We start from the raw sequence: 13049 nt of genomic DNA on the forward strand, positions 1-13049 counted from the left end.
CGCTGGCGGTATGCCCGGGGGGATGCCAGGTGGAATGCCCGGTGGAATGGGTGGCGCCGGGCCATCGTCATCATCAGGCCCCAAGGTGGAGGAGGTCGACTGAGCGCGGCTGAGACAGGGTGTGGTCGTCGGCACGTGACGCCGCAGAAACTTCCGCTTTTCTTTTTCTTCCTTTTTTGGTTAATGCTGGGACCTAGTCCAAGCCTACTATGTTTATTTCTCACTCCCCCTTTTATTATTATTATTATTATTATTATTATTATTATTATTATTATTATTATTATTATTACTATTACTATTATTGTTGCTGCGATGGTTTTCCTGATGCGTCCGTTGTGAGGGCATTGCCGTTGCTGTCATTCTTCTTCCGCCGGTGTCGGTGCTGAAGTCGCCTACCCTCTTGCTTCTACATTCACTTTTCCCTTCCTTTCCTCTGTCTTTTCTCTTTCTCTTCCGTTGCATGCGGCACGCGCAGAATACGCTACAGGTTGAAAATTATCTATCATCTAATTTGAAGACCAAAAAGAAGGCAAAATGACATACGAAGGAGCGATCGGCATTGATCTCGGCACGACGTACTCGTGTGTGGGTGTGTGGCAGAACGAGCGTGTGGAGATCATCGCCAACGATCAGAAACCGCACGACGCCGTCGTACGTGGCGTTTACCGACACGGAGCGCCTGATTGGTGATGCGGCGAAGAACCAGGTGGCGATGAACCCAGCCAATACCGTCTTCGACGCGAAGCGCCTCATTGGTCGCAAGTTCAGCGACCCGGTGGTGCAGGCGGACATGAAGCACTGGCCCTTCAAGGTTGTCACAAAGGGTGACGACAAGCCTGTGATCCAGGTGGAGTTCCGCGGCGAGACCAAGACGTTCAACCCGGAGGAGATCAGCTCGATGGTGCTGATGAAGATGAAGGAGGTGGCGGAGTCGTACCTTGGCAAGCAGGTGAAGAAGGCGGTGGTGACGGTTCCGGCGTACTTCAACGATTCGCAGCGACAGGCGACGAAGGATGCTGGCACGATTGCCGGTCTGGAGGTGCTGCGCATCATCAACGAGCCTACAGCTGCTGCCATCGCATACGGTCTGGACAAGGTGGAGGACGGCAAGGAACGCAATGTGCTCATCTTCGATCTTGGCGGTGGCACCTTTGATGTGACCCTGCTCACGATCGACGGTGGCATCTTTGAGGTGAAGGCGACCAACGGTGATACGCACCTTGGTGGTGAGGACTTCGACAACCGCCTTGTGTCCCACTTCACTGACGAGTTCAAGCGCAAGAACAAGGGCAAGGACCTGACCACCAGCCAACGTGCACTGCGTCGTCTCCGCACAGCCTGCGAGCGTGCCAAGCGCACACTGTCATCCGCGGCACAGGCCACCATTGAAATTGATGCACTCTTCGACAATGTGGACTTCCAGGCAACCATCACCCGTGCGCGATTCGAGGAACTGTGCGGCGACCTCTTCCGCGGCACGCTGCAGCCGGTGGAGCGTGTGCTGCAGGACGCCAAGATGGACAAGCGCGCTGTGCACGACGTTGTGCTGGTTGGCGGCTCCCACACGCATCCCCAAGGTGATGCAGCTGGTGTCCGACTTTTTCGGCGGCAAAGGGCTGAACAAGAGCATCAACCCCGACGAGGCCGTTGCGTACGGCGCCGCGGTGCAGGCCTTCATCCTGACGGGAGGCAAGAGCAAGCAAACGGAGGGTCTGCTGCTGCTCGACGTGACGCCGCTGACACTTGGCATTGAGACAGCTGGTGGCGTCATGACGGCACTGATCAAGCGCAACACGACGATCCCGACAAAGAAGAGCCAGATCTTCTCCACATATGCAGACAACCAGCCTGGTGTGCACATCCAGGTGTTTGAGGGCGAGCGCGCCATGACGAAGGACTGCCACCTGCTCGGCAACTTTGACCTGTCCGGCATCCCACCAGCACCGCGTGGCGTGCCGCAGATCGAGGTGACCTTTGACCTTGACGCCAACGGCATTCTGAACGTGTCTGCGGAGGAGAAGGGCACCGGGAAGCGCAACCAGATTGTCATCACGAACGACAAGGGGCGTCTCAGCAAGTCCGACATTGAGCGCATGGTCTCGGAGGCCGCCAAGTACGAGGCGCAGGACAAGGAGCAGCGCGAGCGCATCGAGGCCAAGAACGGTCTGGAGAACTACGCCTTCTCGATGAAGAACACCGTCAATGACCCCAACGTTGCTGGCAAGATAGAGGAGTCCGATAAGACGACCATCACCAACGCCGTGGAGGAGGCACTGCAGTGGCTGAACAACAACCAGGAGGCCTCCAAGGAGGAGTACGAGCACCGCCAGAAGGAGCTGGAAGGCGTCTGCACACCTATCATGACAAAGATGTACCAGGGGTGGGCGGCGGTGCTGGCGCTGGCGGTATGCCCGGGGGGATGCCAGGTGGAATGCCCGGTGGAATGGGTGGCGCCGGGCCATCGTCATCATCAGGCCCCAAGGTGGAGGAGGTCGACTGAGCGCGGCTGAGACAGGGTGTGGTCGTCGGCACGTGACGCCGCAGAAACTTCCGCTTTTCCTTTTCTTCCCTTTTTTGGTTAATGCTGGGACCTAGTCCAAGCCTACTATGTTTATTTCTCACTCCCCCTTTTATTATTATTATTATTATTATTATTATTATTATTATTATTATTATTATTATTATTATTATTACTATTATTGTTGCTGCGATGGTTTTCCTGATGCGTCCGTTGTGAGGGCATTGCCGTTGCTGTCATTCTTCTTCCGCCGGTGTCGGTGCTGAAGTCGCCTACCCTCTTGCTTCTACATTCACTTTTCCCTTCCTTTCCTCTGTCTTTTCTCTTTCTCTTCCGTTGCATGCGGCACGCGCAGAATACGCTACAGGTTGAAAATTATCTATCATCTAATTTGAAGACCAAAAAGAAGGCAAAATGACATACGAAGGAGCGATCGGCATTGATCTCGGCACGACGTACTCGTGTGTGGGTGTGTGGCAGAACGAGCGTGTGGAGATCATCGCCAACGATCAAGGAAACCGCACGACGCCGTCGTACGTGGCGTTTACCGACACGGAGCGCCTGATTGGTGATGCGGCGAAGAACCAGGTGGCGATGAACCCAGCCAATACCGTCTTCGACGCGAAGCGCCTCATTGGTCGCAAGTTCAGCGACCCGGTGGTGCAGGCGGACATGAAGCACTGGCCCTTCAAGGTTGTCACAAAGGGTGACGACAAGCCTGTGATCCAGGTGGAGTTCCGCGGCGAGACCAAGACGTTCAACCCGGAGGAGATCAGCTCGATGGTGCTGATGAAGATGAAGGAGGTGGCGGAGTCGTACCTTGGCAAGCAGGTGAAGAAGGCGGTGGTGACGGTTCCGGCGTACTTCAACGATTCGCAGCGACAGGCGACGAAGGATGCTGGCACGATTGCCGGTCTGGAGGTGCTGCGCATCATCAACGAGCCTACAGCTGCTGCCATCGCATACGGTCTGGACAAGGTGGAGGACGGCAAGGAACGCAATGTGCTCATCTTCGATCTTGGCGGTGGCACCTTTGATGTGACCCTGCTCACGATCGACGGTGGCATCTTTGAGGTGAAGGCGACCAACGGTGATACGCACCTTGGTGGTGAGGACTTCGACAACCGCCTTGTGTCCCACTTCACTGACGAGTTCAAGCGCAAGAACAAGGGCAAGGACCTGACCACCAGCCAACGTGCACTGCGTCGTCTCCGCACAGCCTGCGAGCGTGCCAAGCGCACACTGTCATCCGCGGCACAGGCCACCATTGAAATTGATGCACTCTTCGACAATGTGGACTTCCAGGCAACCATCACCCGTGCGCGATTCGAGGAACTGTGCGGCGACCTCTTCCGCGGCACGCTGCAGCCGGTGGAGCGTGTGCTGCAGGACGCCAAGATGGACAAGCGCGCTGTGCACGACGTTGTGCTGGTTGGCGGCTCCACACGCATCCCCAAGGTGATGCAGCTGGTGTCCGACTTTTCGGCGGCAAAGAGCTGAACAAGAGCATCAACCCCGACGAGGCCGTTGCGTACGGCGCCGCGGTGCAGGCCTTCATCCTGACGGGAGGCAAGAGCAAGCAAACGGAGGGTCTGCTGCTGCTCGACGTGACGCCGCTGACACTTGGCATTGAGACAGCTGGTGGCGTCATGACGGCACTGATCAAGCGCAACACGACGATCCCGACAAAGAAGAGCCAGATCTTCTCCACATATGCAGACAACCAGCCTGGTGTGCACATCCAGGTGTTTGAGGGCGAGCGCGCCATGACGAAGGACTGCCACCTGCTCGGCAACTTTGACCTGTCCGGCATCCCACCAGCACCGCGTGGCGTGCCGCAGATCGAGGTGACCTTTGACCTTGACGCCAACGGCATTCTGAACGTGTCTGCGGAGGAGAAGGGCACCGGGAAGCGCAACCAGATTGTCATCACGAACGACAAGGGGCGTCTCAGCAAGTCCGACATTGAGCGCATGGTCTCGGAGGCCGCCAAGTACGAGGCGCAGGACAAGGAGCAGCGCGAGCGCATCGAGGCCAAGAACGGTCTGGAGAACTACGCCTTCTCGATGAAGAACACCGTCAATGACCCCAACGTTGCTGGCAAGATAGAGGAGTCCGATAAGACGACCATCACCAACGCCGTGGAGGAGGCACTGCAGTGGCTGAACAACAACCAGGAGGCCTCCAAGGAGGAGTACGAGCACCGCCAGAAGGAGCTGGAAGGCGTCTGCACACCTATCATGACAAAGATGTACCAGGGGATGGGCGGCGGTGCTGGCGCTGGCGGTATGCCCGGGGATGCCAGGTGGAATGCCCGGTGGAATGGGTGGCGCCGGGCCATCGTCATCATCAGGCCCCAAGGTGGAGGAGGTCGACTGAGCGCGGCTGAGACAGGGTGTGGTCGTCGGCACGTGACGCCGCAGAAACTTCCGCTTTTCTTTTTCTTCCCTTTTTTGGTTAATGCTGGGACCTAGTCCAAGCCTACTATGTTTATTTCTCACTCCCCCTTTTATTATTATTATTATTATTATTATTATTATTATTATTATTATTATTATTATTATTATTATTATTATTATTATTATTATTATTATTATTATTATTATTATTATTATTATTATTATTGTTGCTGCGATGGTTTTCCTGATGCGTCCGTTGTGAGGGCATTGCCGTTGCTGTCATTCTTCTTCCGCCGGTGTCGGTGCTGAAGTCGCCTACCCTCTTGCTTCTACATTCACTTTTCCCTTCCTTTCCTCTGTCTTTTCTCTTTCTCTTCCGTTGCATGCGGCACGCGCAGAATACGCTACAGGTTGAAAATTATCTATCATCTAATTTGAAGACCAAAAAGAAGGCAAAATGACATACGAAGGAGCGATCGGCATTGATCTCGGCACGACGTACTCGTGTGTGGGTGTGTGGCAGAACGAGCGTGTGGAGATCATCGCCAACGATCAAGGAAACCGCACGACGCCGTCGTACGTGGCGTTTACCGACACGGAGCGCCTGATTGGTGATGCGGCGAAGAACCAGGTGGCGATGAACCCAGCCAATACCGTCTTCGACGCGAAGCGCCTCATTGGTCGCAAGTTCAGCGACCCGGTGGTGCAGGCGGACATGAAGCACTGGCCCTTCAAGGTTGTCACAAAGGGTGACGACAAGCCTGTGATCCAGGTGGAGTTCCGCGGCGAGACCAAGACGTTCAACCCGGAGGAGATCAGCTCGATGGTGCTGATGAAGATGAAGGAGGTGGCGGAGTCGTACCTTGGCAAGCAGGTGAAGAAGGCGGTGGTGACGGTTCCGGCGTACTTCAACGATTCGCAGCGACAGGCGACGAAGGATGCTGGCACGATTGCCGGTCTGGAGGTGCTGCGCATCATCAACGAGCCTACAGCTGCTGCCATCGCATACGGTCTGGACAAGGTGGAGGACGGCAAGGAACGCAATGTGCTCATCTTCGATCTTGGCGGTGGCACCTTTGATGTGACCCTGCTCACGATCGACGGTGGCATCTTTGAAGTGAAGGCGACCAACGGTGATACGCACCTTGGTGGTGAGGACTTCGACAACCGCCTTGTGTCCCACTTCACTGACGAGTTCAAGCGCAAGAACAAGGGCAAGGACCTGACCACCAGCCAACGTGCACTGCGTCGTCTCCGCACAGCCTGCGAGCGTGCCAAGCGCACACTGTCATCCGCGGCACAGGCCACCATTGAAATTGATGCACTCTTCGACAATGTGGACTTCCAGGCAACCATCACCCGTGCGCGATTCGAGGAACTGTGCGGCGACCTCTTCCGCGGCACGCTGCAGCCGGTGGAGCGTGTGCTGCAGGACGCCAAGATGGACAAGCGCGCTGTGCACGACGTTGTGCTGGTTGGCGGCTCCACACGCATCCCCAAGGTGATGCAGCTGGTGTCCGACTTTTTCGGCGGCAAAGAGCTGAACAAGAGCATCAACCCCGACGAGGCCGTTGCGTACGGCGCCGCGGTGCAGGCCTTCATCCTGACGGGAGGCAAGAGCAAGCAAACGGAGGGTCTGCTGCTGCTCGACGTGACGCCGCTGACACTTGGCATTGAGACAGCTGGTGGCGTCATGACGGCACTGATCAAGCGCAACACGACGATCCCGACAAAGAAGAGCCAGATCTTCTCCACATATGCAGACAACCAGCCTGGTGTGCACATCCAGGTGTTTGAGGGCGAGCGCGCCATGACGAAGGACTGCCACCTGCTCGGCAACTTTGACCTGTCCGGCATCCCACCAGCACCGCGTGGCGTGCCGCAGATCGAGGTGACCTTTGACCTTGACGCCAACGGCATTCTGAACGTGTCTGCGGAGGAGAAGGGCACCGGGAAGCGCAACCAGATTGTCATCACGAACGACAAGGGGCGTCTCAGCAAGTCCGACATTGAGCGCATGGTCTCGGAGGCCGCCAAGTACGAGGCGCAGGACAAGGAGCAGCGCGAGCGCATCGAGGCCAAGAACGGTCTGGAGAACTACGCCTTCTCGATGAAGAACACCGTCAATGACCCCAACGTTGCTGGCAAGATAGAGGAGTCCGATAAGACGACCATCACCAACGCCGTGGAGGAGGCACTGCAGTGGCTGAACAACAACCAGGAGGCCTCCAAGGAGGAGTACGAGCACCGCCAGAAGGAGCTGGAAGGCGTCTGCACACCTATCATGACAAAGATGTACCAGGGGATGGGCGGCGGTGCTGGCGCTGGCGGTATGCCCGGGGGGATGCCAGGTGGAATGCCCGGTGGAATGGGTGGCGCCGGGCCATCGTCATCATCAGGCCCCAAGGTGGAGGAGGTCGACTGAGCGCGGCTGAGACAGGGTGTGGTCGTCGGCACGTGACGCCGCAGAAACTTCCGCTTTTCTTTTCTTCCCTTTTTGGTTAATGCTGGGACCTAGTCCAAGCCTACTATGTTTATTTCTCACTCCCCCTTTTATTATTATTATTATTATTATTATTATTATTATTATTATTATTATTATTATTATTATTATTATTATTATTATTGTTTTTTTTTTTTTTTTTTTTTTTTTTGGTAGTCGAAGTGGTAATAGTGATAGTTGTTGTTGTTGTTCTTGTTGTTCCTTTTTTTGGGTGTGTATGAACTGTGTTTTTTTTATTTATTCTGTGAAGTAGAGCTTAGGTTTTTTTTCGTTTTTGTTGGATGGCAGACACTGGGAGCGGACTTTCAAAGGATCTGTCTCCTATGCCAAAGTGGCATAAAGCAGAGGTCGATGCTCCTCGTGTACGCGAAACTGCTCAACGGGTTATTCCTTTTCGCGCTGTCCCCCAGTTACCGATGGGTTCGTCTGTAGCTCAAAATGCTTCTGCTTTACCTCTTGGTGTTCGCTCTCGTATTCAATCTGATAGTAGTGGTGGTACGATTTTGCATAATGATGATTCTGAAAGAATTGGACAAAAAAATCTGCAGGAAGTTGAAAAGGAAGAAGGAGAGCATGATACTTTTTCAGGAAAGGATGAGAAAAAGCATGGTGGGTTTGATCTTCCAGGACGCCTTTTCGGACGACGAGAACGGAGTTCAGGTACTACTTCTGCATTTCTGCAAGAGCCCACGTCGTTGCGGACTTCTGTAGGTGCCGCTGGTGTGACAAATCATTATCGTGATGGGATGCACATGACAAACGATGGGTTAATCGGTGGACCTGTTGATAGTCGTAGTAATGCAGTTTTCAGTGAAGGAACGTCTGTTAAGTCTGTGGAAGAGAATGAATTTATTTCTGACGTTCTTTTTATGTGGATGGGTGTGGATAAAACCAAGTACTTTGTGTATGATGGAGTAGCACATCGTTATATTGTGAATGCACAGTGGGGTACGGTACGGCAGAGACAAGCTGCAGCTGCATTACAGGAGTGTGGTTGTTTGGCTCGTCAAATTGATGATGTGCTAAAGGGTGGTACAGCAGAGCGTTCGTTCCTACAACAGAGTTTGCGGAGTGCGGTACGTTTGCAGCTCTCTCAATATCATTGTTTAGTAGCATCGTTCCGTGAACGACGATCTCCTTCCATGACTTTTAGTGATTTGGTTGTTGCATTCAAACGTGTGCATCCCAAGTTACGTGTACTTCACACTATACTACGTGAAACGGAATCAGTGAAGGGCGGTGAGCTTGCTTCAAAGCTTCAACGACTTGTTCAGCAAGGATCAACTCGTCTTTATGCTCTTTTATGCGATGTGTACATGGAAGCTGTGAGCCCCCTTCTTCAGATGACTGTATCAAGTATTACAAAAGGAGAAGTCTCTGACCCTTTCAATGAATTTTTTGTAAAGACTAATTCAAGGATTGATGACACATCTGATGCCTTCTGGTCATCTAAGTTTTCACTATTACCTGAAATGCTACCAACTACAGTCCAACTTCCTTTAGCTGAGCAAATCATGCTAGTTACAAAGAATATTAGCTTCATTAGAAATTGCTCTAGATGCAAACAGTGGCATATGGATCCTTCAATTGTGTCGGCGGCACAAAATGCGTCTTTCGATTCTATTGGCACTGTTGTTCGAGACGCAGTACGGTTTACCAACACTGCGGTGTTAAGGTTAATACGTGAAGAGTTTCATCTTGATAACGTATTACGCATGGTAAACGCATTTCTTCTTGTGGGTAACGGTGATTTTTATGAGCTTCTTATTAGTCGATTAGATCCTGTACTAAGCAGACTAAGTCATATGGTACAAACTTCTGTCGTTCGTGATCATATGCAGAGCGTACTTCTTGAAATTGTACCCTATACGAAACAGCTCGATACAGATCTCTTCTCTATGCTTCACTGTGAACTAGTAAAAGACGACAAAATCATCGGTTGGGATGCCTTTGTTGTGACGATGCAGGTACCATCGCCACTTAATAACATTTTTGATGTAACTGCTATGAAAGTATACCGTCGCCTTTTTCGCATAATGTTTAAGGTAAAACGGGCTGAAGTCGCTCTAAAGAAATCATGGAGACAAAGTGTTGTATTAGATCGTATTATTGGGAGACTTCATAATACAAACCGAGAAGCAACAGCATGGAGAGAAGTTGCTGCAGATGCCCATCTTCTCGGATTACAGTTAAATCATTTTGTAAACAATCTTTGGTCTTATCTCGTCTCTGAAGTTTCTACAGTATCATGGGACTTGTTAATGCGTGCACTTCGACAATGTACTTCATTAGATGATGTTCGTGCAGCCCATATAACGTATCTACAATATTTGACTCTTCATTCACTTCTTCATGGTGACTGTGCTTCTATGAGGCAAAATATTGAAAGTGTACTTAGTATTGTTCGGCAATTTGTTGGAGCTCAGGCACTTCTCACTTCACTTTTAGAACGTGGAAATGGGGATGTGTTTTCCATAAAGAAAGAATATCAACGACTTGCAGATGATTTTCATCGAGAAATATCTTCACTCCTAACCACACTTGAAGAGCAACACCTTCAATTCGATTTCTTGAACTTTCTTCTACTTAGGCTAAATTTTAATCATTTCTACCATGACAATGCATTTAGCACCAACACAGAATTTTAGAAATTCGGTCTTTGATTGAATTTTCTTTACCTTTAGGTGAAAATTTTATTTGAACTTCACCTTTTACATTTGCCTTTAGAGAATGGGTAATGTAATAAATGAGTAAAGGAGGGATATTTGGCATATTCATATGATAGAACCTAATATCATGAATAATATAAATTACATATTTGAATTCCAGATAGGGAAGAAGTCTGTCTAGTAAAAAAAAAAAATGGAGAATGATAGAAAGAGAAAGAGAGATTTCTCTGGGTTGGTGTAGTGGGATGGGTGGGATGAATTGAAGCCAAGGGATACTTTTTTTTTCTTTTTTCGTCTTTGTTATTTTTCTTCTGTGTTTGTGTGTAAACACACCACGGGTTCATTACTTTCCTCTGTATAAGTAGATATCTCTGGAGTGCTATTTTGGCAGGGAAACGAAATGGAAATTAGTGAAGCTTTAGGAAAATGATGTTAGTGACATGTCATATGGATTTCTTTCGTACTTGATTCTCTCTTGAAAAAAAAAGTACAGAGAAACACATTAGTTAGGGGTCAAAAGTGGAAAAAAAAGATCATGCATTCTATTTTTTATACTCTAGGACAAGATGTACTGAGGGAGGTCAACCAAAATAGTACCTCTTTTTTCGCTACTTCAGCCAATATGCCGGGTATCCTGCTGCAAGATCAATCTATGGGACACGCTCCGCTACTTCTTATAGTACTAGTTGTGGGTTTGGTATTTCTCTTAGGTGTAAGTGAGGTAATATGGGATCAATTGATGGCAAATTTAAGACGACGCCGAGGAGGGCTTAGAGGTGAAGTGGTGCGCACTATTACGGCCCAATTTCACCGTGAGGGGTCTAAGTACCGCTCGGGCGAATATAGAGGAAATAGTCATAGTGGAGTTCTCCTTAACGCCGTTCTACTGCACATTCTCAGAGTCGATGATAACTTAAAGAAGGGAAATTTATGGGAGGAAGGAAACTGGATTGACAAACCTTCAGTGATGTTTCTCTTTGATCCACTCAAAAGTGATTCACACTTGGTTCTGGGCTCATCTTCATTTGAACCTGTTGGATATTATCATGCGAATGTCGAGTTTCGTGCTTTTCAAGAACGAAGTCAACTACACCGATATAAAGTATTAAGGCTTCCAACAGCAGGTTCCTGGATGTCGCTTTCTGATAACATTGAAATGACCTACCAGCGGCGGAGAGTAAGTGAAGAAAATGTAGAGAAAGTTGATCACAAACTTTATTTGAAGACCCATGGTCTACACAGTGCTGAGAGACTGGAGAATTTCGTGCATCAAGCTATTCAAGAGTATGTGACAGACCTACCAGTTACTCTAGGAGCCCAGAAATTCCACTTTCAAATGCAGAATGATGGAGACATTTTACGCTTTAAGAAAACACCGCTTGTTATCTTCAACTCTTTTGATACATTATTCTTCAAGCAGAAAAAAAATGTGATGGATTTACTTGATCGCTTCCTAGAAAACCGAGGGCGCTTTGCTCTTGAGGGATTTCCACACAAAATTGGTTTTTTTGTGTATGGTTCGCAAGGGACAGGCAAAACATCATTTGCTACTGCAGTGGCGGCATACACTGGTCGTCATGTGGTTTCTGTGAATGTATCCATGTTTTCTACAAATCACTTTTTTTTTGTTGCACTTTTTGATGAACAGCAAGCTAAACAGCACCCCGAGCACTCCACTTTAATTCCTACAATGGCCGTTACTTACGATGGACAGCTGAAGGGTCACCGTGGGTGGGTCACCTCTCTCGCCTGCCCTCAGTCCGCCGACTCGTACATGAAGGTGGTGTCGACCTCCCGCGACAACACACTCATCTCGTGGGGCGCCAACCCTGACCGCCACAGCGAAGAGAGCGACTACGGTCTCCCCGAGCGCCGCCTGGAGGGCCACAGTGCGTTTGTGTCTGACGTCGCTCTGTCGAACAACGGCGACTTCGCCGTCTCCGCCTCCTGGGACCGCTCCCTGCGTCTGTGGAACCTGCAGAACGGTCAGTGCCAGCACAAGTTCCTTGGTCACACCAAGGATGTGCTCGCTGTCACCTTCTCCCCAGACAACCGTCAGATCGTCTCCGGTGGTCGCGACAACGCTCTGCGCGTGTGGAACGTCAAGGGTGAGTGCATGCACACGCTGAGCCGTGGTGCGCACACTGACTGGGTAAGCTGCGTCCGCTTCTCACCCACGCTCGAGACGCCACTCATTGTTTCAGGTGGTTGGGATAACCTCGTCAAGGTATGGGACCTCGCCAGCGGCAAGCTCGTCACCGATCTGGTGGGCCACACGAACTACGTCACGTCCGTGACGGTGTCACCCGATGGCTCACTCTGCGCCTCCTCTGACAAGGACGGTGTTGCCCGCCTTTGGGACCTCACCAAGGGAGAGGCTCTCTCGGAGATTGCGGCCGGTGCCCCCATCAACCAGATTTGCTTCTCGCCCAACCGCTACTGGATGTGCGCAGCCACCGAGAAGAATATCCGTATCTTTGACTTGGAGAACAAGGAAGTCATTGTTGAGCTCACACCGGAGGCACAGCAGAAGAGCAAGAAGGCACCTGAGTGTGTATCGATTGCTTGGTCTGCCGATGGCAGCACCCTGTACTCTGGCTACACGGATAATGTCATCCGCGTCTGGAGTGTGTCGGAGCAGGCATAAGTATCTGTCTCTCCGACATCCACAAGTGGCAATCCTTGGTGTGTCGTGCTGGCATCAACTCCCGGGACGCTGCACTGCGACACGTTGACCTGGAGTTAGATGGCTTGCTTTTTTTGTTTTTGTTTTTGCCTAATTTTTATTTCTGTTGGGGGGTTGCACCCTTGAATCACAATTTTAAGTGATCACTAGTTGATACGGCCTGCTTTTTCTGCTTTACTGAAGTGATCTTCATCTTTATTATAACTTCGGATACTGTATGGTGGGCTATTGTGTTGTTTCTCTTCTCCCTCTTCTTTTTTTTTTGTTGCACTTT

At 50.7% G+C, this 13049-nt stretch overlaps 5 protein-coding genes across 5 annotated transcripts; all 5 read left to right on the forward strand.

The window, feature by feature from the left end:
• Nucleotides 1–712: 712 nt before the first annotated feature.
• LSM04_000677 (Heat shock protein 70 family) lies at nt 713–2510 on the forward strand (the record flags this gene model as incomplete). Its single annotated transcript, XM_067334894.1, has 2 exons — nt 713–1540; nt 2034–2510. The coding sequence occupies 2 exons, from the start codon at nt 713–715 to the stop codon at nt 2508–2510; spliced, it is 1305 nt and encodes a 434-aa protein (XP_067193833.1).
• A 602-nt stretch (nt 2511–3112) lies between these two features.
• On the forward strand, nt 3113–4018 carry LSM04_003688 (Heat shock protein 70 family; the record flags this gene model as incomplete). Its single annotated transcript, XM_067334895.1, has 1 exon — nt 3113–4018. One exon carries the CDS (start codon nt 3113–3115, stop codon nt 4016–4018), a length of 906 nt encoding a protein of 301 aa, XP_067193888.1.
• Nucleotides 4019–5554: 1536 nt separating this feature from the next.
• Nucleotides 5555–7342, forward strand: LSM04_006001 (Heat shock protein 70 family; the record flags this gene model as incomplete). Its single annotated transcript, XM_067334896.1, has 2 exons — nt 5555–6382; nt 6875–7342. The coding sequence occupies 2 exons, from the start codon at nt 5555–5557 to the stop codon at nt 7340–7342; spliced, it is 1296 nt and encodes a 431-aa protein (XP_067193935.1).
• Nucleotides 7343–7701: 359 nt separating this feature from the next.
• On the forward strand, nt 7702–10068 carry LSM04_000515 (Gamma tubulin complex component; the record flags this gene model as incomplete). The annotated part of the gene is made up of 1 exon (XM_067334897.1): nt 7702–10068. One exon carries the CDS (start codon nt 7702–7704, stop codon nt 10066–10068), a length of 2367 nt encoding a protein of 788 aa, XP_067193827.1.
• A 556-nt stretch (nt 10069–10624) lies between these two features.
• On the forward strand, nt 10625–12736 carry LSM04_005365 (ATPase; the record flags this gene model as incomplete). Its single annotated transcript, XM_067334898.1, has 1 exon — nt 10625–12736. The coding sequence occupies one exon, from the start codon at nt 10625–10627 to the stop codon at nt 12734–12736; it is 2112 nt and encodes a 703-aa protein (XP_067193916.1).
• Between the last annotated feature and the right edge of the window lie 313 nt (nt 12737–13049).

The sequence above is a fragment of the Trypanosoma melophagium genome (assembly GCF_022059095.1).
Source record: "Trypanosoma melophagium isolate St. Kilda chromosome Unknown ctg14segment1, whole genome shotgun sequence".
In the NCBI taxonomy this organism is placed as follows: Eukaryota; Euglenozoa; class Kinetoplastea; order Trypanosomatida; family Trypanosomatidae; genus Trypanosoma; species Trypanosoma melophagium.